Source organism: Cervus elaphus, chromosome 19, assembly GCF_910594005.1.
Source record: "Cervus elaphus chromosome 19, mCerEla1.1, whole genome shotgun sequence".
Lineage (NCBI taxonomy): Eukaryota > Metazoa > Chordata > Mammalia > Artiodactyla > Cervidae > Cervus > Cervus elaphus.
The window spans coordinates 35,162,436-35,175,200 of NC_057833.1; the positions used below are offsets into that span (position 1 = coordinate 35,162,436).

The following is a 12,765-nucleotide window of genomic DNA, read 5'->3' on the forward strand; positions in this document are numbered from 1 at the left end:
TATACAGATATTACATCCTCGTGTCATTTATTTTATAACCAAAGGTTTGTACCCCTTAAACCCTTTCACCATTTTACCCATTACCCCAACCCCATCAAGCAGCCACCTGTTTAATCTATGAGTCTGTTTTCATTTTGTTTTTTTTAGATTCCACATATAAGTAAGATCATATGGTGTTTGCCTTTCTCTGTCTGACTTAGCATAATACCCTTTAGATTCATCCATGTCACTGATGGCAATATTTCATTTTTTATGGCTGAGTAATATTCTACTGTGTGTATATATACCACATCTTTTTTATCCATTCATCTATTGGTGGACACTGAGGTTGCTTCCATATCTTGGCTATTGTAGATAATGCTACAGTGAACCTTGGGTGCATATATCTTTTCAAACTAGTGTTTTTGTTTTCTTTGGGTAAATACACAGAAGTGAAGTTGCTGGACCATGTGGCAGTTCTGTTTTTACCTTTTTTGAGGAACCTCCATATTGTTTTCCACAGTGGATGTGCCAGTTTACAGTCTCACCATTGGTGTATTCAGTTCAGTTCAGTCACTCAGTCCTGTCTGACTCTCTGTGACCCCATGGACTGCAGCACTCCAGGCTTTCCTGTCCATCACCAACTCCTGGAGCTTACTCAAATTCATGTCCATCAAGTCAGTGATGCCATCCAACCATCTCATCCTCTGTCATCCCCTTCTCCTCCTGTCTTCAGTCTTCCCAGCATCAGGGTCTTTGCCAGTGAGTCAATTCTTGGCATGAGGTGGCCAAAGTATTGGAGTTTTAGCATCGGTCCTTGCAATAAATATTCTGGACTGATTTCCTTTAGGATGGACTGGTTGGATCTCCTTGCAATCCAGGGGACTCTCAAGAGTCTTCTCCAACACCACAGTTCAAAAGCATCAATTCCTCAGCACTCAGCTTTTTTTATCGTCCAACTTTTATATCCATACATGACTACTGGAAAAACCATAGCTTTGACTAGACGGACCTTTGTTGGCAAAGTAATGTCTCTATTTTTTATTGTGCTGTCTAGGTTGGTCATAGCTTTTCTTCTAAGGAGCAAGGTCTTTTAATTTCATGGCTGCAGTCACCATCTGCAGTGATTTTGGAGCCCCCAAAAATTAAGTCTGTCACTGTTTTCCTAATTGGTGTATTAGAGTTCCCTTTTCTCCACATCCTCACCAACACTTGTCATTCGTTGTATTTTTGATGATAGCCATTCAGACAGATATGAGGTGGTATCTCATGGTTTTGATTTGCATTTCCCTGATGATTTGGAAAAGTATCCAATTAGATCTTTTGCCAGTTTTTTAATCTGATTGTTTTTTTGATGTTAGGCTATGTGAATTTTTATATATTTTGGATATTAACCTCTTGTCAGATAAATTATTTGTAAAGTTTTCTCTAATTCAGTAGGCTGCTTTTTCATTTTATTGATAGTTTTCTTCACTGTACAAAAGCTTTTTAGTTTGATATAGTCCCTTCTTGCTTTTGTGCCTGAGGAGATGGCAAATATATATATATTTTGGCCATGCCATACAGCATGTGGAATATTAGTTCTCTAACCAGGGATCGAACCTGGGCTCACAGCACTGAAAGCTCAGAGTCCTAACTATTGGACCACCAGGAAACCACCCCTCCAAATATTAAGATCAATGTCAAAGAGGAATGGATGGTTTCTAACATTTCTGCATACATGTAGCATTTTGCACAATGTTTGGCATATTGCAGGTGCTAAAATTATGATTTTAAAATAAATACTGTTGAATAATAATGGAACTCCTTGAGCAGACTAAACCTCCTGCAGATAACAATTATAAAATCTGGGCAGAATATTAATAAACAAGTATTTGAAAGCATTGGAAAGTGATCAAAAACATAAACTGGCAAGGAGTCTACTCCTGAAAAATGACAGCAGCAAAAAGGGGGAGTGCATCTTCTTACCTGAGGGCCCTTTTTACTTACTGTGCTGCTGCACAGGCTGTGAGAGAGCCTGAGCTGTATAGTGTGTAGATGTTAAAGGACGAAGTTCAAAGCTGAAGGAGCAGCTAAAAAGGGAAAAATCATTTAGGGGAATGAACTCCAAAACAGGCACATAAATTCTGCCCAAAGCCTTGACTGACTGTTAGAACTATTCATGTACAGGGGAGACTCCAGTGGGCTTGGCAAAAAGTCAGTACCAAGAAGCTGAAAGAACCAAACAGATAATTTTGCTGTTTGAACAGCAGTCGAAAACAGAATTTGATGTTTGAAGCTAGTCAAGTTAACTCCCTGCTGAAATAAAAAGCAGCACTCATCTGAGGAAACATAAAAGAATACAGTCTCTATAATGTATTATTTATAAAATCCAATATGTAGTCAAAAATAAGCAGATATGAATAAGGACCTACTGTATAGCACGTGGAACTATGTTCAATGTTATGTGGCAGCCTGGATGAGGAAGGAGTTAGGGGGAGAATGAATACATGTGTATATATGGCTGAGTCCCTTCACTGTACTCCTAAAAGTGTCAAAACATTGTTAATTGTCTATATACCTCAATAAAAAACTAAAAGTTTTGAAAAATCTTGTATTAATAAAAAATGTAAATAAGTACCATAACTAATATATTGTAATTAAATACCTTTTCATTTTACTATTTGTACTTAGTTTGTAATATGGTTATCATATAAAATTTTTATTTAGTTGAAATTATCAGTAATTTTCTTTATGGTTTTTATGTATTGTGTTTTACTTTAAAAAGGAGTTATGTAAAGCAAGGTTAAAGTTCCCCTGTTTTTTGTTCTGGTAAAAAAACAAAAGCAGACATGTGAAGGAAATGTAACTCATACTCAGAGAACTCAATAGAAACTATGTAGTGATTTAGACCTTGTAATTAGTAGACAAGAACTTGGTAGCAGATTTTATAAATATGTTCAGGAGCCTAAAGGAAGGTGTGAAAGAACATATGTGAAATCTCAGCAGATTAAATGGAAACTATAAAAGAATGCAGTGAAAATTCTTGAATTGGAAAACATGATTATTGTAATATAAATGTCATGAGATGGACTCAATACCAGATTAAGGGAAGCAGAAGTTGTCAGTGAACTTGAAAGAGCAATAGACATCAGTCTGAAGAACAGAGAAAGAAGATTGAAGAAAAACAGAGTTTCAGAATCATGTGGAACAATATTAAGCTATCTAGCATAAATTTAAATGTGTCCCTGCCCCTGAAAAAAAAAAGAGCCAAAGGGGAAGAATAAAAATCTTTGAAAAAATAATAACTGATAATTTCTAAATTGCAGGAAGAGAACAGAATGATAATTTTAAATCCAGCATATTAAATCTGCAGACTCAGGCAAAACCTAGGTTAAAGAGAATTTTTTTGCTTTAAATGTTGATGGAGAGAAGAAAGGCTTAAAATTAGTCTTCTAAATTTCCACCTTAAACTGGATAAAAAGAAACAATTAAACCCAATCTGAGAATAAAGAGAAGAAATATTTAAAATGCAGGCTTTAAACAATAGAATAAAAAACAAGCCATAGACAAAATTAAGAGCCAAAAGTTGCTTCTTTGCAAATATTAAAATGGGTAAATCTGTACCTAGATCGGACAGGACTGAAGCGACTTAGCAGCAGCAGCATACCTAGATAAGGGATCAAAGGGAAAAAGAAGCGGTAGAAGAGAGAAAGCTTAAAAATTACAAAGAGCAGGGATGAATGAGAGGATATCACTGCAGATCCTACGTACATGGTCACTTGATCCACAGATAAAGAAATTAACCTTTCTGTCTCTAGATTTTTCCAGCTTAGATGAAATGAACAAATTCTTTGAAAACATAACTTTCAAAGATTGTCACAGGTGAAACAAAGTCTAAATAACTCTATGTATCAAAGAGAATTATTTTTAAAAATCTCCACACAAAAGCATAGTCTTTTCAGCACAGTGCTGGAACAATTGACATTAATACGCCAAAAACCAAACTTTGACCCTTATCTGTTTCAAAATGTAAGACCTAAGCATAATAGCTAAATCTATAAAACATGGGGGAAAATATTTGTGACCTTGGATTAAGAAAATATTTCTTAGATAAGGAAACGTACAAAAAAGGAACCCAAAGCAAAACTCAAAATTGATAAACTTCATGAAAGTATAATGTTAAGAAAATGAAAAGACAAGCCATTAACTAGGAGAAAATATTTGCAAAGCTCATGTCTTGTAAAGGGCTCGTACCCAGAAGATCCAGTCTCACTACTTTCTTTCAGCATTATCCTAGATCCCTATTCAGTGCAACAACACAAAAACATAAAAGGCATAAACATTCGAAAGTGAGGAGTAAAATTCTCCCCATCAGAAGACACATGACTGGTCACGTAGAGAGTTGTAAAGACTCAACAAAAAACTTCTGGAACTAGTAAGTGATACTACCAAGGTCTTGGAATATTAGGAAATAGTAGGAAAATGAAATTTTTAAGAAAATAGTTACATTTTACATTAGTGTCAAGAAAACATATTTAGAAATAAATTTTTAAGAACTTGTGCAAGATCTCTATAATGAAAACTATGAAACATGAGAGATGTTAAAGTCTTAAATAAATGGAGAAATCATAGTAGATTGACAGGCTCAATACTGTTAAGCTGTTAGTTGATATGTAAATTCTTTCATTCCTAGTTAAAATCCTAGCAAGTTTTTTTTTGTAGTAATTGGCAAGGTGATTCTGATCTGAATATTGAAATGCAGTAGCCAAAATACATAGGCAAATGCATAATGGAAACAATCTTTCTTAAGAAAAAAAAGCTGGAAGATTTACATTGCCTCATTTCAAGACAGTATAAAGCTACAGTAAGTTTTGTATGATTTTAGCATAAAAAGATACTTCAGTAGGTTAAAATATAGAGAGTTGAGAAATAGTCAATAGATTTTCAGCCAAAGCATTAAGTGAATTCAGTGAGGAAAAAGTCTTTTCAACAAATGATGTAACAACAATTGGATATTCAAGTGGGAAAAAAAAATAATAAACTTCAACTCCTGCCTTACACTGTACACCAAAAAAATTTTTAGGATGGATCATAGACCTAAACATAAAAGCTAAAACTATGAAACTTTTAGAAGAAAACTTAGGAAGATATCTTCACAACCTGGAGATAACTAAATATTTTTTAGGACACAGATAGCATAAATAAAAGGAAAAATTGATAAACTGGACTTCCTCAAAGTTAAAAACTTGTCATCAGACTACACAACTAAGGAAATGAACAAATAAGCCACAAACTGGGAGAAGATATTCACAAGATCTATCTTACAAAGAACTTGTATTCAAAATATATAATGATATATTAAAAGCTCCTACATATTTATAATAAAAACAGCCCAGTGAAAAAATAGGAAAGATGTGAACAGATATTTCACAAAGGAGAATATACATGTGGCCAATAGGCACATGAAAAAGTGTGTATCATTAGTCATAAGAGATACGAAGTAGAACGACAGATATCAAGACATGTATTGAAATGGTGAAGATGGAAACAAGTGAACGTTCCAATTATTGGCAAAGATATGGAGCAGCTGGAGCTCTTCTAAGTAATCTGTGGGTCAAATAGGAAATTTCAAAGAAAAAATTTTTAAATACCTAGAAATTAATGAAAATACAACAATCATATTTTGTAGAATGTAGCTATGGCAGTGCTGAGAAAGAAATTTATAGTACTTGTATTAGGATTCTCTAGAGAAACTAAGCCAGTAGACTATACCTCAGTTACATATAAGGGGAGATTTATTACAGGAATTGGCTCACGTGGTTGTGGAGCCCATGACGTCTCAGTCGGCCAAATGCAAGATAGAGACCCAGGAAACTCGGCGGTATAATTCAGCCCAAATCCAAAGTCCTAAGAACCAGCAGCTCTGATGTCCCAAATCAAGAAGAGACAGAATTTGTCCTTCCTTCACCTTTTTTTGTTGTTGTTCCATTTGAGCCCTCAATGAATTGGATGATGCTTGCGTATATTGGGGCTTCCCTGATGACTCAGACAGTGAAGAGTCTGCCTGCAGTGCAGGAGACCCAGGTTCAATCACTAGGTCAGGAAGATACCCTGGAGAAAGGAATGATTACCCACTCCAGTATTTTTGCCTTGAGAATTCCATGGGCAGAGGAGCCTGGCAGACTACAGTCCATGGGCTTGCAAAAAGTCAGACATGACTGAGCGACTAACTGCCTATATTGGTGAGGGCATATGTCTTTACTAAGTCTACTGAACCAACTATCTCTTCCAGAGACACCCTCACAAACACATCCAGAAACAATGTTTTACAAGCTCTCTTGTTAGCCTGGTCAAGTCAACACAAAAAATTAACTGTCACAGCACTAAATAATGACATTGAAAAAGAAACACCAATGACAGAAACTGAAATTTAAATTATGCCATTTGCAGTTACCACCCCCAAAGAAGTACCTAGGTGGACACCTAACAAAATCCATATAAAATCCATGTGCTGAAAAGAACAGAACATTGATGAAGGACTTTAGAGATACAGTATGAAGCTTGCCCAGTGAAAAGAAGAGGGTTTTAAAGTCAATTCATGACTTGTATGATTTGGGGAAATCTATAGAATGATTTTTGAGTTTTGGTCACCATCTTTAAAAAGGATGCAATCTCTTCCTCACAGGTTTTTATAAACATTAGACAAGCTTGCTTTTTGTTTAACATAAGGCAAGTTAGTGGATGTGACAAAAGTTTTATAAAATATCAATGCTATACAAATATTAGTTATGTTTGCACATAAAGTAAGATAGGTCCTGAAAATGTAGAAAATCTTTTGATCATTGTTTCCAGCAAAATAACTGGCCAAAACTGTCATTTACTATAAGCATTTTGAACAGTAGCTTAACTATAGTAAATATGGTTGTAATCATATGTATCTGTTCTTTTATTTCTAGTAAATAGATTCAATTGAGTGGTCATGAATTGTGTCATTTAGATAGCTATCATAATATCTTATATATTTAATGTCTTATTTAATACCAATAATAATTTCCAAACAAATGAGTATAGTAACGTGTTATTGATGCATTTTATATTCTCTTTTTTTCATTTCAGGTCAATGAATACATTTTTGATAATTTATCTAATAATCCTTATTTCTGAAGCCATCATCAGTACTATCTTGAAATATACATGGCAAGCTGAAGAGAAATGGGATGAACCTTGGTATAACCAAAAAACAGAACATCAAAGAAATAGTAGTAAGGTATTTTATGGTGCTTTTGACTCTGTTATAAAGAAAATTTTATTCTTTGGAAATTTTGTATCTTTTAATGTTTTGTAGTGTCTTCTGATAGGAGTTACCACTGTCATCCCCTAAAAGTATTATTGTTGAAGGATATCAAAAGGATATTGCATGTGAAGAGTAGCCAACATGTTTGTACTGGTACGCTTTTTACATTTTAGGACATAAGCAATTACATTCCCTATGGCATAACTAGAATGGTTAAAGAAGATCACGAAAATTTAGATTATCTGTATTGGCATTCCATTTCAGTACTAGATATTGAAATTTTTATTACATTTACTGTATTTTATAGATTAACTAAAGAGTAAATTAATTAATTTTCATTTCTATCAGAGTAATTCACTGGGCTTCCCTGGTGGCTCAGCAGTTAAGAATCTCCACCTGTGATGGAGGATACGCAGGTTCAATCCTTGGGTCAGGAAGATCCCCTGAAGTAGAAAATGGCAACCGATTCTTGTCTAGAAAATTACATGGACAGAAGAGCTTGGCCGGCTACAGTCCATGGTGTTGCAAAGAGTCAGACCTGCCTGAGCAGCTGGGCACAGGCTTGCGCACAGGCACAAAAAGTAACAAATTAAGTAATTTGTTTTTAACCTTTTTTTCTTTCTCTTTGTTTAAGATTCTAAAGAGCAGTAAATGTGTTGAAAGGACAATTCGATAAATGAATTTCAACTCATGAGGCTATTCTGTTTCAGAATATAGTTGATAGTCTATTTAAATGCTTAACTGATTATTTTCTTCAGTGATGATAAAGAAATTCTCATATTTTTTCTTACCAAAAATCATTTTTTTCCCACAGATTCTGAAATTCATTTCAGACTTCCTTGCTTTTTTGGTCCTCTACAATTTCATCATTCCAATTTCATTATACGTGACAGTGGAACTGCAAAAATTTCTTGGATCATTTTTTATTGGCTGGGATCTTGATCTCTATCATGAAGAATCAGATGAGAAAGCTCAAGTCAATACTTCTGATCTGAATGAAGAACTTGGACAGGTAAAAATGATCCTTTTGTTTTTTTAATTTGTTATTTTTATCAAAACAATAAATGTACAAAGACTAATAAAACTAAGTATTACAAAACTTATGCTAAAAAACAGCCCCACTTTCTTTGCTCCACAACTTATTTCTTGTTTCCCATTTTGAAATCTTAAGCTGTTCTTCATTATTTAGCACTGTATTTTTATATGGTATTCTTTCTGGATTTTTAAAATTGAGACATTATTTACTATGAAATACAAAGATATAACCCTTACACTATTCCTTCTACACACATACCCAGACATATACCCACTTTGCCTCTCCATAGCTCCCCAATATTGTTAAATCACAATTTGGGATTTAATAAATATTCACTTATTGACATTATAAGAACTGTTTTGTTATTGTTTATTAACTCCTAGTTCTCTCTGTGTGCTGTGTAGTACTATATTTACATTTTTCTTATGTATTTTGGTTTTGTTACACTTAATTGTTCTGTTTTTCCATTCACTTAATTTTCATTTACCACAAACAAATCTGACAAGTGTATGAACCACCTCTCCACATATTCAAACACAGCAGGTAATCTAGGATTTCCTTTCTCTTTTTTATTCTGTTGCTCGCTTTCTCTTTTGAAACCTTTCATTTTTCTGCTTTAATTTGGACTTCTTTCTGGGCCAGCTTCTCAGCTGTCACCCTGTTTACAATCTTCTCTTTGTGCAATGAATCTGAAATTTTATGATGATACACCTTGGTGTCTTTTTTTTACTCCTTTGGGCAAAGAACTCTGAGTCCTCTTAATCTAGAAACATGTCCTTCGCTTCTAGGAATTTTCCTTATTTCTTTGGTAACAAGTTTTTTCTGTTTTGTGGAATTTTATTTCTGAAATTTTTTAATTTGGGTGTCAGACCATTTATCCTGATTTCCTAATTCTCTTTGACTTTGAATTTTCATTTCTGTGTTTTTATAATATGCTTTCTGGGAGAAGTCATGCACTTCTATCTTTCCACCTATCTTTTGGTTTATTATAATATTTTAAATTTCTGATATTATAGTATATCAGAACAGTGTGTTTGTTTGGCCCTGCCCTGTGGTTTGCAGGATCTTAGTTCATCAGTTCTACTGTAATGTGACATATCCATTCCTAAAAATCATTGTGCTGTGCAAAATTACTTAGTAAAAACCACAGGGTTTATGGGAAAATGGGATTGGGGTATAACAAAAACTTTGTCAGTAATACATTTAAAATGAAAAGAGAGGAACCTAATGACAACAGTACTTGCTAAATTATTAAGAAATACAATAAACATGGTGGATACAATAAATAAGTAGTACAATAAATAGGGCACTTTATCTTGAAAAAGACCTAAAAGTATACTTTTAGAAGTGGCCATCAGAAGTATTGCAGCTGGTTTTTGTTTGTTTTTTGAATTTATTTATTTGGCTGATGGGTCTTGGTTTTAGCATGTGGGGGCATGCAAGATAAGATCTTTCAGTTGAAGCATGTGAAATATAGTTCCCTGACCAGGGAACTATTTCTGTTGTTTGTTCAACAAAAACTATCAGTCACCTCTATAGATAAACGTGACCCTAAAGATGCCACAGACTTAGAAAAGTATATAGATTTTAAATGTTTTGTGTTATCCTGTCTCTGTGGCATCATTAATTATTTGTAGTCTCAACATCAGTATATCAGTGTTAATTGGTAAACAACATCAGGAGACAGAGGGCAGCTTGTTGTTTGTTTGTTTGTTTTGTCCAATATAAGACCCTGAACAGAAAAGTTTGTTTTCTTTTCTCTCTCTAGGTGGAGTATGTGTTTACAGATAAAACTGGTACACTGACAGAAAATGAGATGCAGTTTCGGGAATGTTCAATTAATGGTACAAAATACCAAGAAATCAATGGTAGACTAGTATCCGAAGGACCAACACCAGACTCTTCAGAAGGAAACTTATCTTATCTTACTAGTTTATCCCATCTTAACAATTTATCTCATCTTGCAACCAGTTCCTCCTTTAGAACCAGTCCTGAAAATGGAACTGAACTAGTAAGCAATTTTTAAATTAATAAATAAGAATCTCATTTGAAATAGTAATTCTTTGTAGTTGGTGGGTTGTAGAAGAAAATGTTTTAAGTATTAGTGGGGAAAGAAATATACATTTGAAATGTTTATACTTTGGTTCAGCACTGAGAATTTATAGTCATAAGCCAGCTTAAATTGTCACTTATTATGTATCTACTTTAGTTCTCTAGGTGTTTAAATGAGACTAGGTTAGGGAAAGCACTTTCTGCCTTCAAGTAAATAAGACTTTATTAAGGAACAGAGCTTAAATTGATTTAATACCTTTTCCATCTCAATTCTGCCACAAAATAGTTTTCACCCTTACTTGCAATTTGGTTATGTCTACTAAAAAGATAGTCAGATGTTGAAGGGTCATAAGCAAACATGACGTCTTAACTCCTTGGAGTCAGAAGCAGCCAGCTAGCTATTACTTACGCAATTCAAGATTATAGCACTCTTGTTCTACATCTTATTTTATCAAATTACAAACTGTATTTATTGGCATTTTTTAGAATTTTGTTTCTGGTTTCCTACATGTTACTTGGTATTGATACTTTTATTGTGAATATTAATTATATTTCTACAGAATAAAGAACATGATCTCTTCTTTAAAGCCGTCAGTCTCTGTCACACTGTGCAGATTAGCAGTGTTCAGACTGATAGCATTGGTGATGGTCCCTGGCAGTCCAACTTTGCACCCGCCCAGTTGGAGTACTATGCATCTTCACCAGATGAAAAGGCTCTTGTGGAAGCTGCTGCAAGGTAGTTTAAGTATAATTTTCAAATCTTCAGAAGAATACCTTTCAAATAAAAGTGTGAAAATACAAGAAAATACTTTAAAATTCTCAGACAAAAATCAAAAGCACATAAAGATATTATAAATAAGAATGTGAAATATCATTAATTTTGTTGTCAAGCTTGCATTAAGTCGTGTTTTGAAGAGATCTCTTTAAAAGTCTACTGCATTCTGCCTGTGTGCTCAGTCCTGTCTGACTTTGTGACCCTACAGACTGTAGCCTGCCAGATTCCTCTGTCTGTGGGATTTCCCAGGAAAGAATACTGGAGTAGTTTGCCATTTCCTCCTCCAAGGGATCTTCCCAACCCAGAGACCGAACCTGCATCTCCTGCATTGGCAGGCAGATTCTTTACCTGCTGAGCCATTGCGGAATACCCATACCCAAAGTTAACAACAAGACAAAGTAACTTTGTTGCATAAATTAACACATTTATTATAGGCTAGCAGTGTTATCAAATGATGACACTTCTACTGGTCCTTCAATTCCTTCAGTCTTCTGATGGCAAATTTTACTGTCACAGCAGAAGTAGTGTTGTAGTAGGTCCAGGCACCACTGGCTGCTGTCTGATTGCTATGAAATATGTTGTGAAAAATACTTCTGTGTGTATTGTTTTGTACCTACTCTAATCCTTTAAATTCTTAAAAATAATGCTATATATACTCAAAGGAAATACTTTAAAATACATCTTAAACTTATATTTTAAATGTTTACTCAAGTTATATTGTAAAATATGAAATGTTGTTGCTGTTCAGTCACCCAGTCGTGTCCAACTCTTTGCAACCCCATGGACTGCAGCATGCCAGGCCTCCCTGTCCCTCACCATCTCCTGGAGTTTGCCCAAGTTCATAGTGCCCAAGTCCACTGACTCGGTGATGCCATCCAACCATCTCATACTCTGTTGCGCTCTTCTTCAGCCTTCAGTCTTTCCCAGCATCAGGGCCTTTTCCAGTGAGTAGCTGTTTGCATCAGGCAGCCGAAGTATTGGAGCTTCAGCTTCAGCATTAGTCCTTCGAATGAGTATTTAGGGTTGATTTCCTTTAGGACTGACTGATTTGATCTCCTTGCTGTCCAGGGGACTCTTAAGAGTCTTCTCTAACACCAGTTTGAAAGCATCAGTTCTTTGTCACTGTGCCTTCTTTATGGTCCACCTCTCATCCTTTATATCTTGTATTTCTTTCTTTTATTTCCTAGATTTGGCATCGTGTTTATTGGTTATTCTGGAGAAATTATGGAAGTTAAAACTCTTGGAAAACTGGAACGGTAATTTTTTTCTATATGTAATTTTCTATGTATTAAATACTATAGAACAGGTATTGGTAAAATGACCCAGAAGCCAGATCTGGCCTACAGCTTGGTTTTGTATAGCCTACAGACTAAATTACATTTTTAAAGCATTTTCAGAAACAAAAATGCAACAGAGATCATATATGATGTTCAAAGACTAAAGGATTTACCATCTGGCACCTTTAAAGTTTACCAAGGCCTGCTCTAGAATGATGTCAGTATTACATTGTATCTCATCTCAATAATAATATAATGATCTGAATCTTTCATCTATACTTTAGCTTCATGGTTCTTGAATTTACTTATGTGTTTATTTTTACATGTAAGGGTAATGAGTTTTGTAAGTTTCTACTCACTAAAGAAAAAT

At 34.6% G+C, this 12,765-nt stretch overlaps 1 protein-coding gene across 10 annotated transcripts in view; it reads left to right on the top strand.

The window, feature by feature from the left end:
* The window catches only part of ATP11B (ATPase phospholipid transporting 11B (putative)), a 110,169-nt gene that overhangs the window by 43,641 nt on the left and 53,763 nt on the right, over positions 1 to 12,765 (top strand). For all 10 annotated transcript variants that reach the window (XM_043873574.1, XM_043873575.1, XM_043873577.1 and 7 more), the window contains 5 exons: positions 7,078 to 7,228; positions 8,070 to 8,267; positions 10,060 to 10,302; positions 10,904 to 11,079; positions 12,306 to 12,374. In XM_043873574.1, the coding sequence (XP_043729509.1) occupies positions 7,078 to 7,228; positions 8,070 to 8,267; positions 10,060 to 10,302; positions 10,904 to 11,079; positions 12,306 to 12,374 (837 nt within the window). The remainder of the gene's footprint in view (positions 1 to 7,077; positions 7,229 to 8,069; positions 8,268 to 10,059; positions 10,303 to 10,903; positions 11,080 to 12,305; positions 12,375 to 12,765) is intronic.